At 34.7% G+C, this 13320-nt stretch overlaps 1 protein-coding gene across 1 annotated transcript; it reads left to right on the top strand.

Annotated features, from left to right (window-relative positions):
• Window positions 1-6411: 6411 nt before the first annotated feature.
• Window positions 6412-11872, top strand: SLOMO (F-box family protein). Its single transcript, XM_079012759.1, has 17 exons — window positions 6412-7235; window positions 7796-8018; window positions 8105-8237; window positions 8316-8415; window positions 8500-8697; window positions 8798-9068; window positions 9207-9305; window positions 9381-9469; window positions 9558-9657; window positions 9738-9908; window positions 10005-10157; window positions 10233-10393; window positions 10475-10673; window positions 10751-11157; window positions 11251-11314; window positions 11402-11488; window positions 11570-11872. Exons 1-17 carry the CDS (start codon window positions 6883-6885, stop codon window positions 11648-11650), a joined length of 2889 nt encoding a protein of 962 aa, XP_078868885.1. The 5' UTR covers window positions 6412-6882; the 3' UTR covers window positions 11651-11872.
• Window positions 11873-13320: the final 1448 nt, after the last annotated feature.

Below are 13320 nucleotides of genomic sequence, written 5' to 3'. Positions count from 1 at the left end.
AGTTGAAAAAAAGATAAATACAGACAAAAAATGAAGGGGATAAAAAATACCATTGGAAAGAAAGCATGGAGAGTGACAAATATATATATATATATATATATATATATATATATATATATATAAAGAAGTGTATAAAGAAGATTATTGGAGATAAAGCATAAAAACATACAAAAAAGATACACAAATAAGTTAAAAAACATGTTAAGGTTGGAATCCCGCCCTTGATGGTAAAGAAAACAGACGCAAACATTAGGGCGATCGTGACTAATAATTTTAAAATGACGCACAATACTTGTAAAATGAATAGGAATGTTGTTGTTCATACAAAAAAAAAGATTGAGAAGTTTAAAAAATGAACGATGAGAGCGGAATCATTGCCCTTAATGGTAATGAAAACACACGAAGTCATTAGGCATGGACACTATTGTCAATGTGTTGATAATTGTTTGTGATAAATGATGTATAATCTGATCAGTTTATTTCGTCGACCATATTTCATAAATATCGTCTTTTTGCCAATATCTACAAAAAGAACTATGAGTTGTCGAAAATAACAATTTTTTAAGGAATCATATTGACCTAACAATATTTTTTATCAACCATAAAACTCATCAAAAATAGAGGTGTGCCTATACTAATTAAGGGCATCTCCGATTGTTAAACTCAAAAAAAGAAAAAAAAATTGTGACATCATCTTTCCGCCAACTTTTATTTTACAAAATTTTTTATCAAATTTCATCTCTAACTCTTAACCTTGAAAGTTCTTTTTTTTCTAAAATTATCTAATTTATCATTTATCAAACTTAAATGTTTTATTAAGTGTCGTCGTATAATTTATCATTATACTAACATGTCATATTTTTTTTGGTATTGGGTAAGTTTTCCAAAAAAAATCTTGTTCGATACTTGTCATTTTACTAATATATGTAAAAAAATCGCATCTTAATTTAAACAAGTGGTTATGTCAACATATACATAGCACATCATAAGTTGAGTATTCATTAATATCTTCAAGGTTTTCAAATAATAACAACACATTTGAGATTTATTTAACAATAATGTTAAAAATCTTTGACCACCAAATTTTTGAACATAAAATACCAATTTCTTAGTATGGGCTATGATAGAGTCTAAAAGGCAATAAAATTCAACATGTAATAATCTTATCCTCAAATTACATCTTTTTTTTTTCAAAACAAGCTCATTTAACATGTTTGTTATATTAATTTAGAGGTTTTCCACATTTAATTATTTCTCCCATGGTTAAATTTCATTTAAGTGGGTAAAACATTTGGTTAAACAAAACCAAATGAGAATACCAAGCTATATAGCTAAATCTAAATTGTTCAATTAATTAGACAACTTAGTTTTATCTAATTAGTGAACACCTATGGCCACCGTCATCATTCTTTCGTTACGTCGCCACCACCTTAATTGTTTCCTTCTATAAACATCTCAGTTGTTTCATATCGTTGTGTGGTTGTTCTAATTTGAAACTTATTAATCGTCACATTAATTGCTTTCTTCCATCATTGTCTTATATGTTTATTCCACAATCGACTTTTTGTTACCGATCTAAAACTTAAAGACATTGTGCCTTTGTTTTTGTACTAGATTTTGATGAATAGAATCCCTTAATATTTTCTAGGGTTACTCACTGTTACGTATCTTATCCGTTGTTGTTCCAACGTCCGTGTTTGTGAAGAATATATTGAGTGGGTCGAGCTTATGAGTTTGATGAGCACATAGGGTTTTCAACCTACAATAATATAATTGTAATCTTTTAGATATATAGTTTTCTCCCAACAAATAACCCAAATACCCATTCCATATAGTCTCACTCCATGATCCTAATATGATGATCTCAACAGACCTACCCTAAAGGATCACTACAAGCAATGAGTAGACAATGATGCTTTGTGGATTCTATAGCAACATGTGTTAATGAGGATGAAGTACATGTATGAACGTTCTTTATTTTTTCTGAAAAAAACATGATCATTGATACCTACGGGTGACAAGTCTGTTTGTGTTCCACCAGACTGTCTGGAATAGTCAGTGGTCGTCATTTATACTCTCATAAATGATTGGTCTCAATTGTACAATAGTACTATGCATGGCCTATCACCATTATTTTATTTTACCACAATCATTCACTACCCAACACAATTTAAATATAATAAAAATAAATATACAAGTAAATCATATCAAATTATTGCATCTAGCACGTGTATCAAGAACATAGATAATAAGCACATATAACATTTAATTGTCTAAATACATTGTATTTATGTGTAAGATAAAAGTAACCTCGCATTCACATGATATAGATGAAAGACTCACAACAAAATTAGATCTTTGACTGATACTTCACACTCCCTTTTAAAACGACATAAACACAAATATTACTAAGCATTTAGAATTTGTTCGTATTTATAAAGTTTAATTGTTATAAAGTTTTTATTAGAGTTATTATTAATTTTAAACGAAACACTGTCGTGTAGCTGATAAGAAACAATCAGGTAAGATCGTATCGGAAGTAGGGTCCGTTTGGTATATAAATATATATTGTTTGAAAAATCCACTTGAAACACCTCGCTTATCTAGCCTTATCATCATTACCGTAAGTAGATCGATCAATATAATGACTAGTATTATTGATAGATATTGTTTATAAGTTCGTAATAACAAATATAAACATAAATATAAGTTATACTTAAAGTACAGTAAGCATAACTCAACTTACAGGTTGTCTGATAAAAAACCGGACATTACATGGGTAGAACTTCGAAACTGATACCTCCATTTTCTCGGGGCTCTTTGGCCCTCCAGAACTTTGCTGCTAAGACCCAAGAACTACTAAGAATGGGCCTTAGGGCCTCGGGAAAGTTTGAGAAAGAAAGGAATGAATTAAACAACGAATGAACAAGAAAATTGCTTCTATTTATAGCAATTCAAGAGGGGTGCATCGTGTCTGGTGACATGGCAGCCTCTCTTTAAGCTATGTGTCGCTATCTTCTTGCAAGACTTAGGGAGAATTGGTTCAACCGGATCTTGACGCGTGTTATCATTTGGGTTGTCCAAATTTAATATTTTTCTTAAAATCATAACTTTCGCATACAAACTTCATTTTCGATGGTTTATATCCATTAGAGGTGGCAATGTCAACCCAAACCCGCCAACCCAACCCAACCCGAACCCAACCCAATAAATAACAGGTTGAGTTGAGATTTTGAACCCATTTAATTAAATGGTTCAACCCGTTTAATTAATTGGGGTGGGTTATGGTTGAAATTCCTAACCCATTTACAACCTACCAACCCTTAAAAAAATTTAAATACTTTTAATTTATATTTATTTAATATTAGTATTTAGTTTATCATTATATTTTGATTATTTTTTATTTATCAAAAACCATGGGTCAAGGATCTAACCCTTAGATTTTTCGGCCCTATGCCTAAAAACCCTAGTGGAGCCGATTTTTCTAAGTATACCTACCTTTTTCCTCTCATCCTCTTGCTAGCGGTGCTTGTAAGCCATTAGAGGTGCAACATTTTAGACACTAAGATTTCAAGAGTCAAGGATCTACAACGTGTTCTTGTTATTACTACATAACAAGCGAGGTAAACATCAAAACCCTTTTTATGATGTAATTTTCGAATTATATATGTTAGATCTAGGGTTTAGTACTTTGGTATTCAATTACATTGTAGCACCCGGTTCTTGGTATGAATTTCATTCACGTATTATTCATTTTTTTGGCATAGAACTCGGCGAGTTGATGGCCAACTCGACGAGTAAGAGCGACTTGGACCCGAGAGTTTAATGACCTACTCGACGAGTCGGCGGCCAGACTCAACGAGTAGGCCCTGACTAGACAAAATCCTAATTTAAGGGATTGCACCCTATTTAATCATCTCATTCAGCCTCCCTTCGTCCCTATTGCTCTCAATAACTCTCCATATCAAACCCTAATCATTTGTGTAAAAATCTAAGGCCTTTGTGGTGGTTTTGGTGATTTTGGAACATAAGAAGGAAAAGAAAGGCTTGAGGAATCTAGAGGAGGCCAGAGGAGTTCGATTTTGTGCACCCTCTGCAGTTCTTTAGAGGTATAAAGTTGATACCTTGCTCTTTCATGGTTTAGATCCCTTTTTGGGGTGATTTAGGGCTTTTAGGAGCCATTCTTGGTGACCAATCATGAGTGCAACATGATTGGGGGCTCAGACTTCAGATCCAAGGTCTTTGAGGGGTTACAAGCCAGAAAGGGACTGATTTTGGAGCCTTAGAGAGCCCCATGCATCGTAAGAGTCTCATTTAGGGCCATTTAAGCTCATAATCCCATGCATGCACGTAAAGTTTGTAACTTTACGTGCTAGATCGATCTTAGAAGCCTAGATCTATCTTTTGGTCATGTGTTGTACATCAGAAATCGAGAAATGAGACTTGGTCATTCTCAACTCGACGAGTCCTGGCTTGACTTCCTTTTCTGTTGTGGTTCGAAGGAACCCAGTGAGTGTTAGAGTGGTCTTAGAGGGGTCCGGGGGAGTGACCCAACACATTAGACTTAGCCATAGACCTGGAAATCATAGAACTCGACTAGTTGTTCATACAACTCAGCGAGTCAAGGGCATACTTGATCATAGGATGGGGATGAACTCAACGAGTTGTTCATACAACTCAGCGAGTTGGATGAAGGTTCATTCGAGGATGTTTTAGAAGGAGAACTCGTCGAGTCGTTCATAAACTCGACAAACAGGAGTTCGAAGAAGGACATATGAAAGGATAGGGACTCAACGAGTTGGCGGCCCAACTCGACGAGTCAGGTCAACTGGAAGTTGACTTTGACTTTGACTTGGTCAGGGGTAAAATAGTCATTTTACCCTAAGAGTATTTATCAGTGTCTGATTAAGTGTTTTATGGGTTTATAGCCGGAGGATCACCGGAGCAGCAGTCAGACATCTGCCAATCAACTTTCCAGCAGTCAACCTTACGAGGTGAGTTACCTTCCAGTAGAAGTGGGTCTAAGGTACCAATATCGACCCACCAGTAGGAGTCGTATGTTAGATGATTGTCTTTGTGATATTCATCTAGGTTTTCTACTACCTAATATGTTATTTGATAGTATGATATAATGTTATATGCTAGTAGCAGTAGGGGAGATAGTCCCCAAGATTTCCAGTCGATAGGGCCGAATGGGGTAGTCATACCCAATCATGCTAGATAGAATATGATTATGTGTTACATGTTATGTGGTATTAGTAGATGGGTGAAATAGTCCCTAGTATCTGGTCGAGAGGACCGAAGGGGAGGCCAACACCCAGGTATGCTAGGCAGTATCTGGTTGAGATGACCGAAGGGGAGGCCATCACCCAGGTATGCTAGGCAGTATCCGGTCGAGAGGACCGAAGGGGTAGGTCGGGCACCCAGATATACCTGACAGTATGTCTATGTTATGTGATTGTATGGTATGCGCTACGATGCAGGAACTCACTAAGCTCCGTGCTTACAATTTTCAGTTTTGTTTCAGGTACCTCTTCAACGGAGGGGAAAAAACTGGTGCGGTAGCTGCACATCATACACACACATTGGATTTCCGCATTATGAGATTCTTGGGATTGTACTTTAACATTGTTATATTTATGGTTTGGTTTCAGACATGATATATTAGTTTTATGAAATGATATGTCTTCATTATGTTTTCTTATGGAAGTTTTATAAATCAATTAATTAAAAATGAATTTTTTGGACTCGAAATTTGGGATGTTACATACATGTTCAACTAGTGAAAAACTTTGATTCAAAACAATTAGGGTTGGATGAACACATAGGTTGTAGTTATGCCCATAACCCTTCAATATGTTACAAAACTTTTTGTACAATTCAATTATACATAAATAATTTATTAATACATGTCAAAAGTTTGAAGACTTGAATTAAGAAAAATAATTAAGAAATTCAATTTGAAGCAAAATAAAGATTATAAAATAGTAAATTCATATGCATAAATTAATTTATATTTTCTTAAACTAAACACCAATATTAATTAATTTACATTAATAGTATAAACAAACAATATAAACATAAATGTTTTATATAAAAGTTGTAATTTTTTATTACATAATAACTAATAAAAAATATAATAATTATTTCTATGTAAGAAACTATTTGCCTAAAAATTATTTATCACCGCGCCTGTGCGCGGGCACATATCTAGTAATATTTAAATAAGTTTAATTAAAGTTAATAAAATTTATAATTTTTTAAATGGCTATTTGTTCTAAACCACATAGAAATAAAACCCACAAAATATAAACATAATATAGATAAATATTTTAATTGTGACCGAGGATAAGATGGATATTTTGGACAAGTTCTTTCCATTTCTATATATAAATGTAAGTAAATAAATATTCGCGAGTATTCGCTTTTGGATTCCATCAGTCTTCTCAGCGACATACCCGAAAGCCCGAAATCAACGTAGAAAGTAACGAAGTTCTCACTTTCTCTCTCGCACAGAGAAAGCGAGGGGGATTCAACCTTTTCATTTCTATTTCTGGCCGCCGATCGACCGTCAACGACGAGGAGCAACTACCGGAGGAAGATCCGATCTGATCTGATCCGATCTGATCTCACCTGGAAATTTCTCCCTTTTTACATATGTTTGAATACATTTCTCCATTTATGTTGCAAATTCAATTCTCCCGATGGAATGAGTGAAGCGTGTCAAAAAATTTGATTTTGGTTTGTGTAATGCAATTTCTGTGCGTCTTTTAGGTTTAGGTTAATTCTGCAAGAAATTTGGATTATCCTAGAAAAACGTGTAATACCTTAACCTAGGGTTTATAAATTCAAGCTGCAAATTTGGGGTTTCTTCGGTTGTGCATGAAGATTTGGTGTTGTTTATGCTTCGGCGAAGAAGAAGAAGAATATAAGAAGCGAGAGACGATGGGGGAAAGGAAGGGCATTTTGGGAAATCTTGATTTTGATGAGGGTAAGTCTGAAGAAATAAGACACGACGAGGAATTAGGGTCTGGTAAACCAAGGGATGAAGATGACGGAGGAAAGTTTCGATTGCAGCCTGGGGAGGGCACTTCTAGAGGTAGTAACGTGGATGTCAATTTGAATTTGAGCTTGGGAGGAGACCCTTCGTCTTCATCAGCTGCTGCAGTGCTTGAAAGAGATGGTCTTGATCGTGATAGTCACAGTAAACGTCCCAAAGTTCATTCTCTTGCACTGTGAGACCATCTTTCTTTTTCTTCATTAAGAAATATTTGTTTTTAGTTGATCAATTAACTACTCAATCACCATTTGGTACTGGTAGTAGGTTTTCTGATTCTTCTATTAAATCTCGTGACTGTCTTTTGCTTTAGTGGGATGAAGATAAGTCATATGCGTAAATGCCTTTTTCAGATATTTACTTCAGTTAGTGGATGAAGCACTGAAAATATATGAAAGAATAAACAAAATGCCATTTCTGATGGTCAAGTCAAGATCTTTTTTGTCAATTGAAAAGCTTATTCTTCTATCCTACTGCAGGGTTTGGTTTTGGCTGGTTTGAGTGGCAATTATTTTTTCAAATTTGCAAAGCTTAATTTGACAAATTTCCAAACCAAACAGACCAAATTGTTTTTGTTCTGTCAAGTCAGCGTTTTGGGCCTATTTGAATTTTCTTTTTACAATTTTCACGAAAAGAAAATCACATTCAAAAAATACACATTTAACCTTACTACACATGTAAACCTTAGGGACCCGATGATATTTAATAAATCATGGGGTCTTTTTTTTTTTTTTTCAGGGATTGTGATAGCTTTCTTCTATCTATGCCTTTTCAAGAAAACATGAGTGATGAATATGAGAGAATGCATAATAGCTTAGGTAACTACCTTTGTTCAGCATCTGAAGACGAAGGAAGTCCTTTAATGTCTAATATTTGGAGAATGGAGGAAGATGAAAATGTACAAGAGGAGATGGATGATCGAGAAATTCGAATGGATCTTACTGATGACCTGTTGCATATGGTATTTATTCTTCTTTCTTCACCTCTACTTTTTTGTTTTGTTTTTCTTTCTACTATATGTTGATGGCTGTTGTCCTGGCTTGTTAGGTCTTTTCTTTCTTGGGCCACATTGATCTCTGTAGAGCAGCTGAGGTCTGTAGGCAGTGGCGCATGGCTAGTGCACATGAAGATTTCTGGAGAATCTTGAACTTTGAAAACCGAAATATATCTCCACTACAATGTAAGATGACCTTTTTTTTTTCTTCTATAATTTCCATATCCAAATTCCTACTAAACTTTGCTTCTTGACTTCTTTCAGTTGAAGATATGTGTCATCGATATCCAAATGCTACTCAAGTAAACATTAACGGGTCTCCTGCTATACATACACTTGTCATGCAAGCAATCTCTTCCTTAAGGTGATGATTTTTTATTGCTCAAGAACATATCCAATACCTTCATGAATTGTAACATTAACCGGTTATGCATTCGACTGTTTTCAGGAATCTTGAATTCTTAACTTTGGGAAAAGGACAGTTAGGGGAGACATTTTTTCAAGCTTTAACCGATTGCACTATGCTAAAGAGTTTGATTGTGACTGATGCTATTCTTGGAAATGGCATTCAGGAGATACCCATATACCATGACACTTTGCGACACATTCAAATTGTTAAATGCCGCGTGGTCCGTATTTCTGTCAGGTATTATTATAATATACTCTTATAGCTTGTATTAATAAGTATTTTATATGGCTTCATGATATAATTTTGCTAAGAATGGGTAAAAATGTGTCATTTACAGGTGTCCCCAACTTTTGACATTGTCATTGAAGAGAAGCAGCATGGCACATGCTGTACTAAACTGTCCTCTTCTTAATGATCTTGATATAGCATCTTGTCATAAGCTTCTAGATGCTGCAATTCGGTCAGCAGTAACATCGTGTCCTCTTGTGGAATCCTTGGACATGTCGAACTGTTCTTGTGTTAGTGATGAGACACTTCGTGAGATTTCATTAACTTGTGCCAATCTCCATATCCTGAATGCATCATACTGCCCAAACATCTCCCTTGAGGTAATTTCTGTTGATTATTGGTGTTATCCCATCAATTTGTTAACAAAGTTGGAATCTTTACACTAGTTTCATGAATTCAAATCATAAATAATCATGTTTTTTTTTCTTCCTAATATGCCCTTTCTTGGTTTCTTGAAGTCTGTAAGGTTGCCAATGCTGACTGTTCTCAAGCTTCATAGCTGTGAAGGCATAACTTCTGCTTCTATGGCTGCTATTTCTCATAGTTATATGTTAGAGGTAATCACCTGTTTTTATCTTTTCTCATAATTTCTGCAACTTCAATAAATCCTTTAATTTAATGTATCCCCACAGGTTTTGGAGCTTGATAATTGCAGTTTATTGACATCAGTCTTCTTGGATCTTCCTCGTTTGCAAAATATCAGACTTGTACATTGTCGCAAGTATAATTCTCCATTCCAAACTATAATCCCTCATTAAAAAAAAAAACTCTTTTGGAATCATTAAATTGATTGCTATTTTTGGGTGCAGATTTGTGGACTTACGTTTAAGAAGTGCTGTATTATCATCAATCAAAGTCTCGAATTGCCCTTCACTGCAGCGAATCAACATCGTATCAAACTCACTACAAGTATATGATTTAGTCTTTTGGATTTATAGTTTTTATATAATGTTATTGTAGTTGCTTTAATTTTTGTTATTTGTATGCAGAAACTAGTCTTACAAAAACAAGAAAGCTTGACTTCCTTAGAGCTGCAATGTCAACGTCTACAAGAAGTTGACCTCACAGACTGTGAATCTTTGACCAATTCAATCTGTGAAGTTTTTAGCGATGGCAGTGGATGCCCCATGCTCAAATCCTTAATCCTTGATAACTGCGAGGTTCATATTTTATAAACATATGAGGTCTTTTACTTTTTTTTTTAACTACCAGTTTGAGATTTTCAAATGTTTATATAATTTAAAAAATTGTTTCAGAGCTTGACAGAGGTGGAATTCTGTAGCAATTCTTTAACAAGTCTCTCACTTGCTGGATGTCGTGCCATTACTTCACTTGAGCTAACTTGTCCTTATCTAGAACAAGTCTCTTTAGACGGATGTGATCATCTTGAAAGAGCCACCTTCAGTCCAGTAAGTAAACCAACCAATAACTTCTCTTATCTATTAAATTTTATAGTAATTTATAATTTCTTTTTTCTTTGGTAGGTTGGCCTTCGGTCTCTCAATCTGGGAATATGTCCAAAACTAAACTCCCTGAAAATCGAAGCACCAACAATGGTGTTACTGGAACTCAAAGGATGCGGTGTCTTATCAGAAGCTTTAATAAACTGCCCTTTATTAACTTCTCTCGATGCCTCCTTTTGCAGGTCATTTAAATAATCAAATGTACTTTATTCTTCACCTTATTAATTAAATATACTAAATTTTTATTTTTAAAAAAAATTCAGCCAACTGAAAGACGACTGTTTATCCGCAACCGCTGCTTCATGTCCTCTGATCGACTCACTAATCTTAATGTCATGCCCATCCGTGGGCCCCGATGGCCTCCTATCTCTTCGTTGGCTTCCAAATTTGACCTCACTCGATCTCTCCTACACCTTTTTAACAAACTTACAGCCTGTATTCGATTCATGTCTGCAGTTAAAGGTGAGTTTAATACAGTACTTTTTATATTTGTATTGTGAATTTATGATGATATGTAATTTAAGTTGTTGTATAAAAAGGTTTTGAAGCTGCAAGCGTGCAAGTATCTGACTGACACGTCACTGGAGCCGCTTTACAAAGATGGGGCCCTTCCTACTTTGCGTGAACTGGACTTGTCATATGGAAGCTTGTGTCAGGCTTCCATTGAAGAGCTTCTTGCTTGTTGTACTCATTTGACTCATGTCAGTTTAAACGGGTGTGTCAATATGCATGACTTGAATTGGAGTTTTAGTACTTCTCAAGATGAACAACAGCAGCCTGAACGTTTGCTACAAAATCTTAACTGTGTTGGGTGTCCGAATGTTAAGAAAGTCTTGATCCCTTCAGTTGCACGTTTTACTCATTTGTCATCTTTGAACATTTCACTCTCTGCAAACTTGAAGGAAGTTGATGTCGCGTGTTGTAATCTATGCTTCCTCAATTTAAGGTATGCCTTTCTACTTTCTCTTGTTAATAATTTATTATTGTATAATAAAATGCTCATAACTTAAAATAAAGTTTATATTTATTGCCACCTCAGCAATTGCAGCTCGTTGGAAATCTTGAAGCTCGACTGTCCGAGGTTAACTAGCCTCTTTCTCCAGGTATCAATCAAATGTTCATATTTCTATTTAGATTTCTGATATTTTTTTTTTTTAATTTAACCTTTTTTTTTTCTCTCTTTCAACCAGTCTTGCAATATTAGTGAAGAAGCGGTTGAATCTGCTATATCACACTGTAACATGCTGGAGACTCTGGATGTCCGCTTTTGTCAAAAGGTGAATTATATTTTTTATTTTCATACTTAAGTTTAATGTATTTAAAATTATGATATTGAATTGTTTAATATTTTTTAACAGATAAGTCCATCGAGTATGGGAAGATTGCGGGCAGCCTGCCCGAGCTTGAAGCGCATATTCAGCAGCCTTGTGCCAATTTGAGCAGATTACAAGATGTCTGGAACTCTGGATTCTGGAAGAATTATCTCTACAAACATTCTAAGTATTAAATTAAGGATGTTGCAAGTGTTGTGGTGTTGTTTGTTTCAAGTATGTTTTTTTTTTCTTTTTAATTTATTAAAGCATATAAAAGCTTTGATGTGATGGTTACCTAGAGTGTTGTAATAAACGGTTTCCGTATTTTAATGATTTTAAGTTTTGTCATGTCTGAATGCTTATAAAGTTATAATCGATGTTCGGCCTAAAAGATCTATCAAAACTATATTTTAATCTAAAGTAGTATTTTCTGAAAAATCTAATGTGAAATGCAATGATTGGAATAGATAGAAGCAGAGTATGAATAAATGCGGGGATATAATTGGTGTTAAATGGGAGAAATAATTTGTAGGGGACCAAAAATAAGTTCTATACGGTTTTCTCACTTTAAATGCTTAAAATTAATATCATATAATATTTTGAGGGAGGCCTATTAATTTGTCGATTCATTAGAATTATAGGCCATGAGAATATTTTGAGGCTTTATAATATAGATTTAATCGCCTTTAATTAGATAAAAAACATAGAAACATATTTGTATTCATGTACATATGGAAGGAGACAGTTTCAATCCACACAATATGTAGACAAAACCTCCTAAAAACATCTAATTGACAAGACGTATCGTCTAAATGTTCCAATTATTGCATCCAAAATGATGTTAAAATTTCCTTATGTTGGTATAAATAAAATATTGATATATTTTTTTTCAACATAAATTTTGAGGACTTGAAGTTTTTATCCGGCTTGAGCCTTGAAGGGAGTGGGGTGAGACAAACTGGCATGGCTGATGTGGATGTGGCGGACAACGTCCCGGTTTGTGGCATGAACGTAGCTCGGCATCCCCATGGCAGGCTTCACTCCTTTCTTCTCCATACTCTCTTAATTATTTCAACCTCTTTCTATTCTCTCTTATCATGACATCCATAGGCACCCACTCTTTCTTTTCTTCCTCTGCCATGTTAAGTTTACGTGGAGCTGAGGTGGAAGATTTTGCCTTATCATAATTTTCTCCACCCTTATGGCTATGCAACTAGTTCTATTATGTTAATTTTTTAAATTGATATTTTTCTCATGCAAAATGCTAAAATGTCACTATTTTAAAACAAAATAAAAGACCTGAATACTTTTCTTGACAACATGACGTGTTTAAATATGTTTTTTAAAACATACAAATTATGTATATATATATATATATATATATATATATATATATATATATATATATATATATATATATATATATATATATATATATATTGTAACATCCGAATTCTGAGGTATTAAAAATATTAATTTAAATTGCAATTGGAAGAGGCTCACAACGTGAGCCATAGTCGTCACACTCATGAGTAGGACCCTTGACTATTTGATCCGTGTTCTCGGACCTTACGACATGAGGCATAAGACCTCACGACGTGAGTCATGCCTGATGGTCCTAAACCCTAAAAATCGGGTATAAACGGAATGAGGAGGCTTGGGTCATCCATCCTTAGCCTCTTTCACTCCCAAGTCACTGAAAAACCCTAGATTTGGCCTTCTTGAGCCCTTGAGCCATTGTTGGTGGTATTGGTGGTGGATTTCCTTGAAGAAGAAGAAGAAGAAGCTCTTGTGGA

This window comes from Lactuca serriola, chromosome 8 (assembly GCF_051521515.1).
Source record: "Lactuca serriola cultivar US96UC23 chromosome 8, Lser_US96UC23_V15, whole genome shotgun sequence".
Taxonomy (NCBI): Eukaryota; Viridiplantae; Streptophyta; class Magnoliopsida; order Asterales; family Asteraceae; genus Lactuca; species Lactuca serriola.
Note: the sequence above shows the minus strand (reverse complement) of the source record. Positions and strands in the feature narration are given on the sequence as shown.

Excerpts from the sequence above, each read along its gene's own strand:
- SLOMO (XM_079012759.1), top strand. The coding sequence starts at position 6,883 with ATGAAGATTTGGTGTTGTTTATGCTTCGGCGAAGAAGAAGAAGAATAT. Across the intron at positions 7,236-7,795 it reads AAAGTTCATTCTCTTGCACT|GGATTGTGATAGCTTTCTTC; the intron begins GTGAGACCATCT and ends TTTTTTTTTCAG. Across the intron at positions 8,698-8,797 it reads GTGGTCCGTATTTCTGTCAG|GTGTCCCCAACTTTTGACAT; the intron begins GTATTATTATAA and ends TGTCATTTACAG.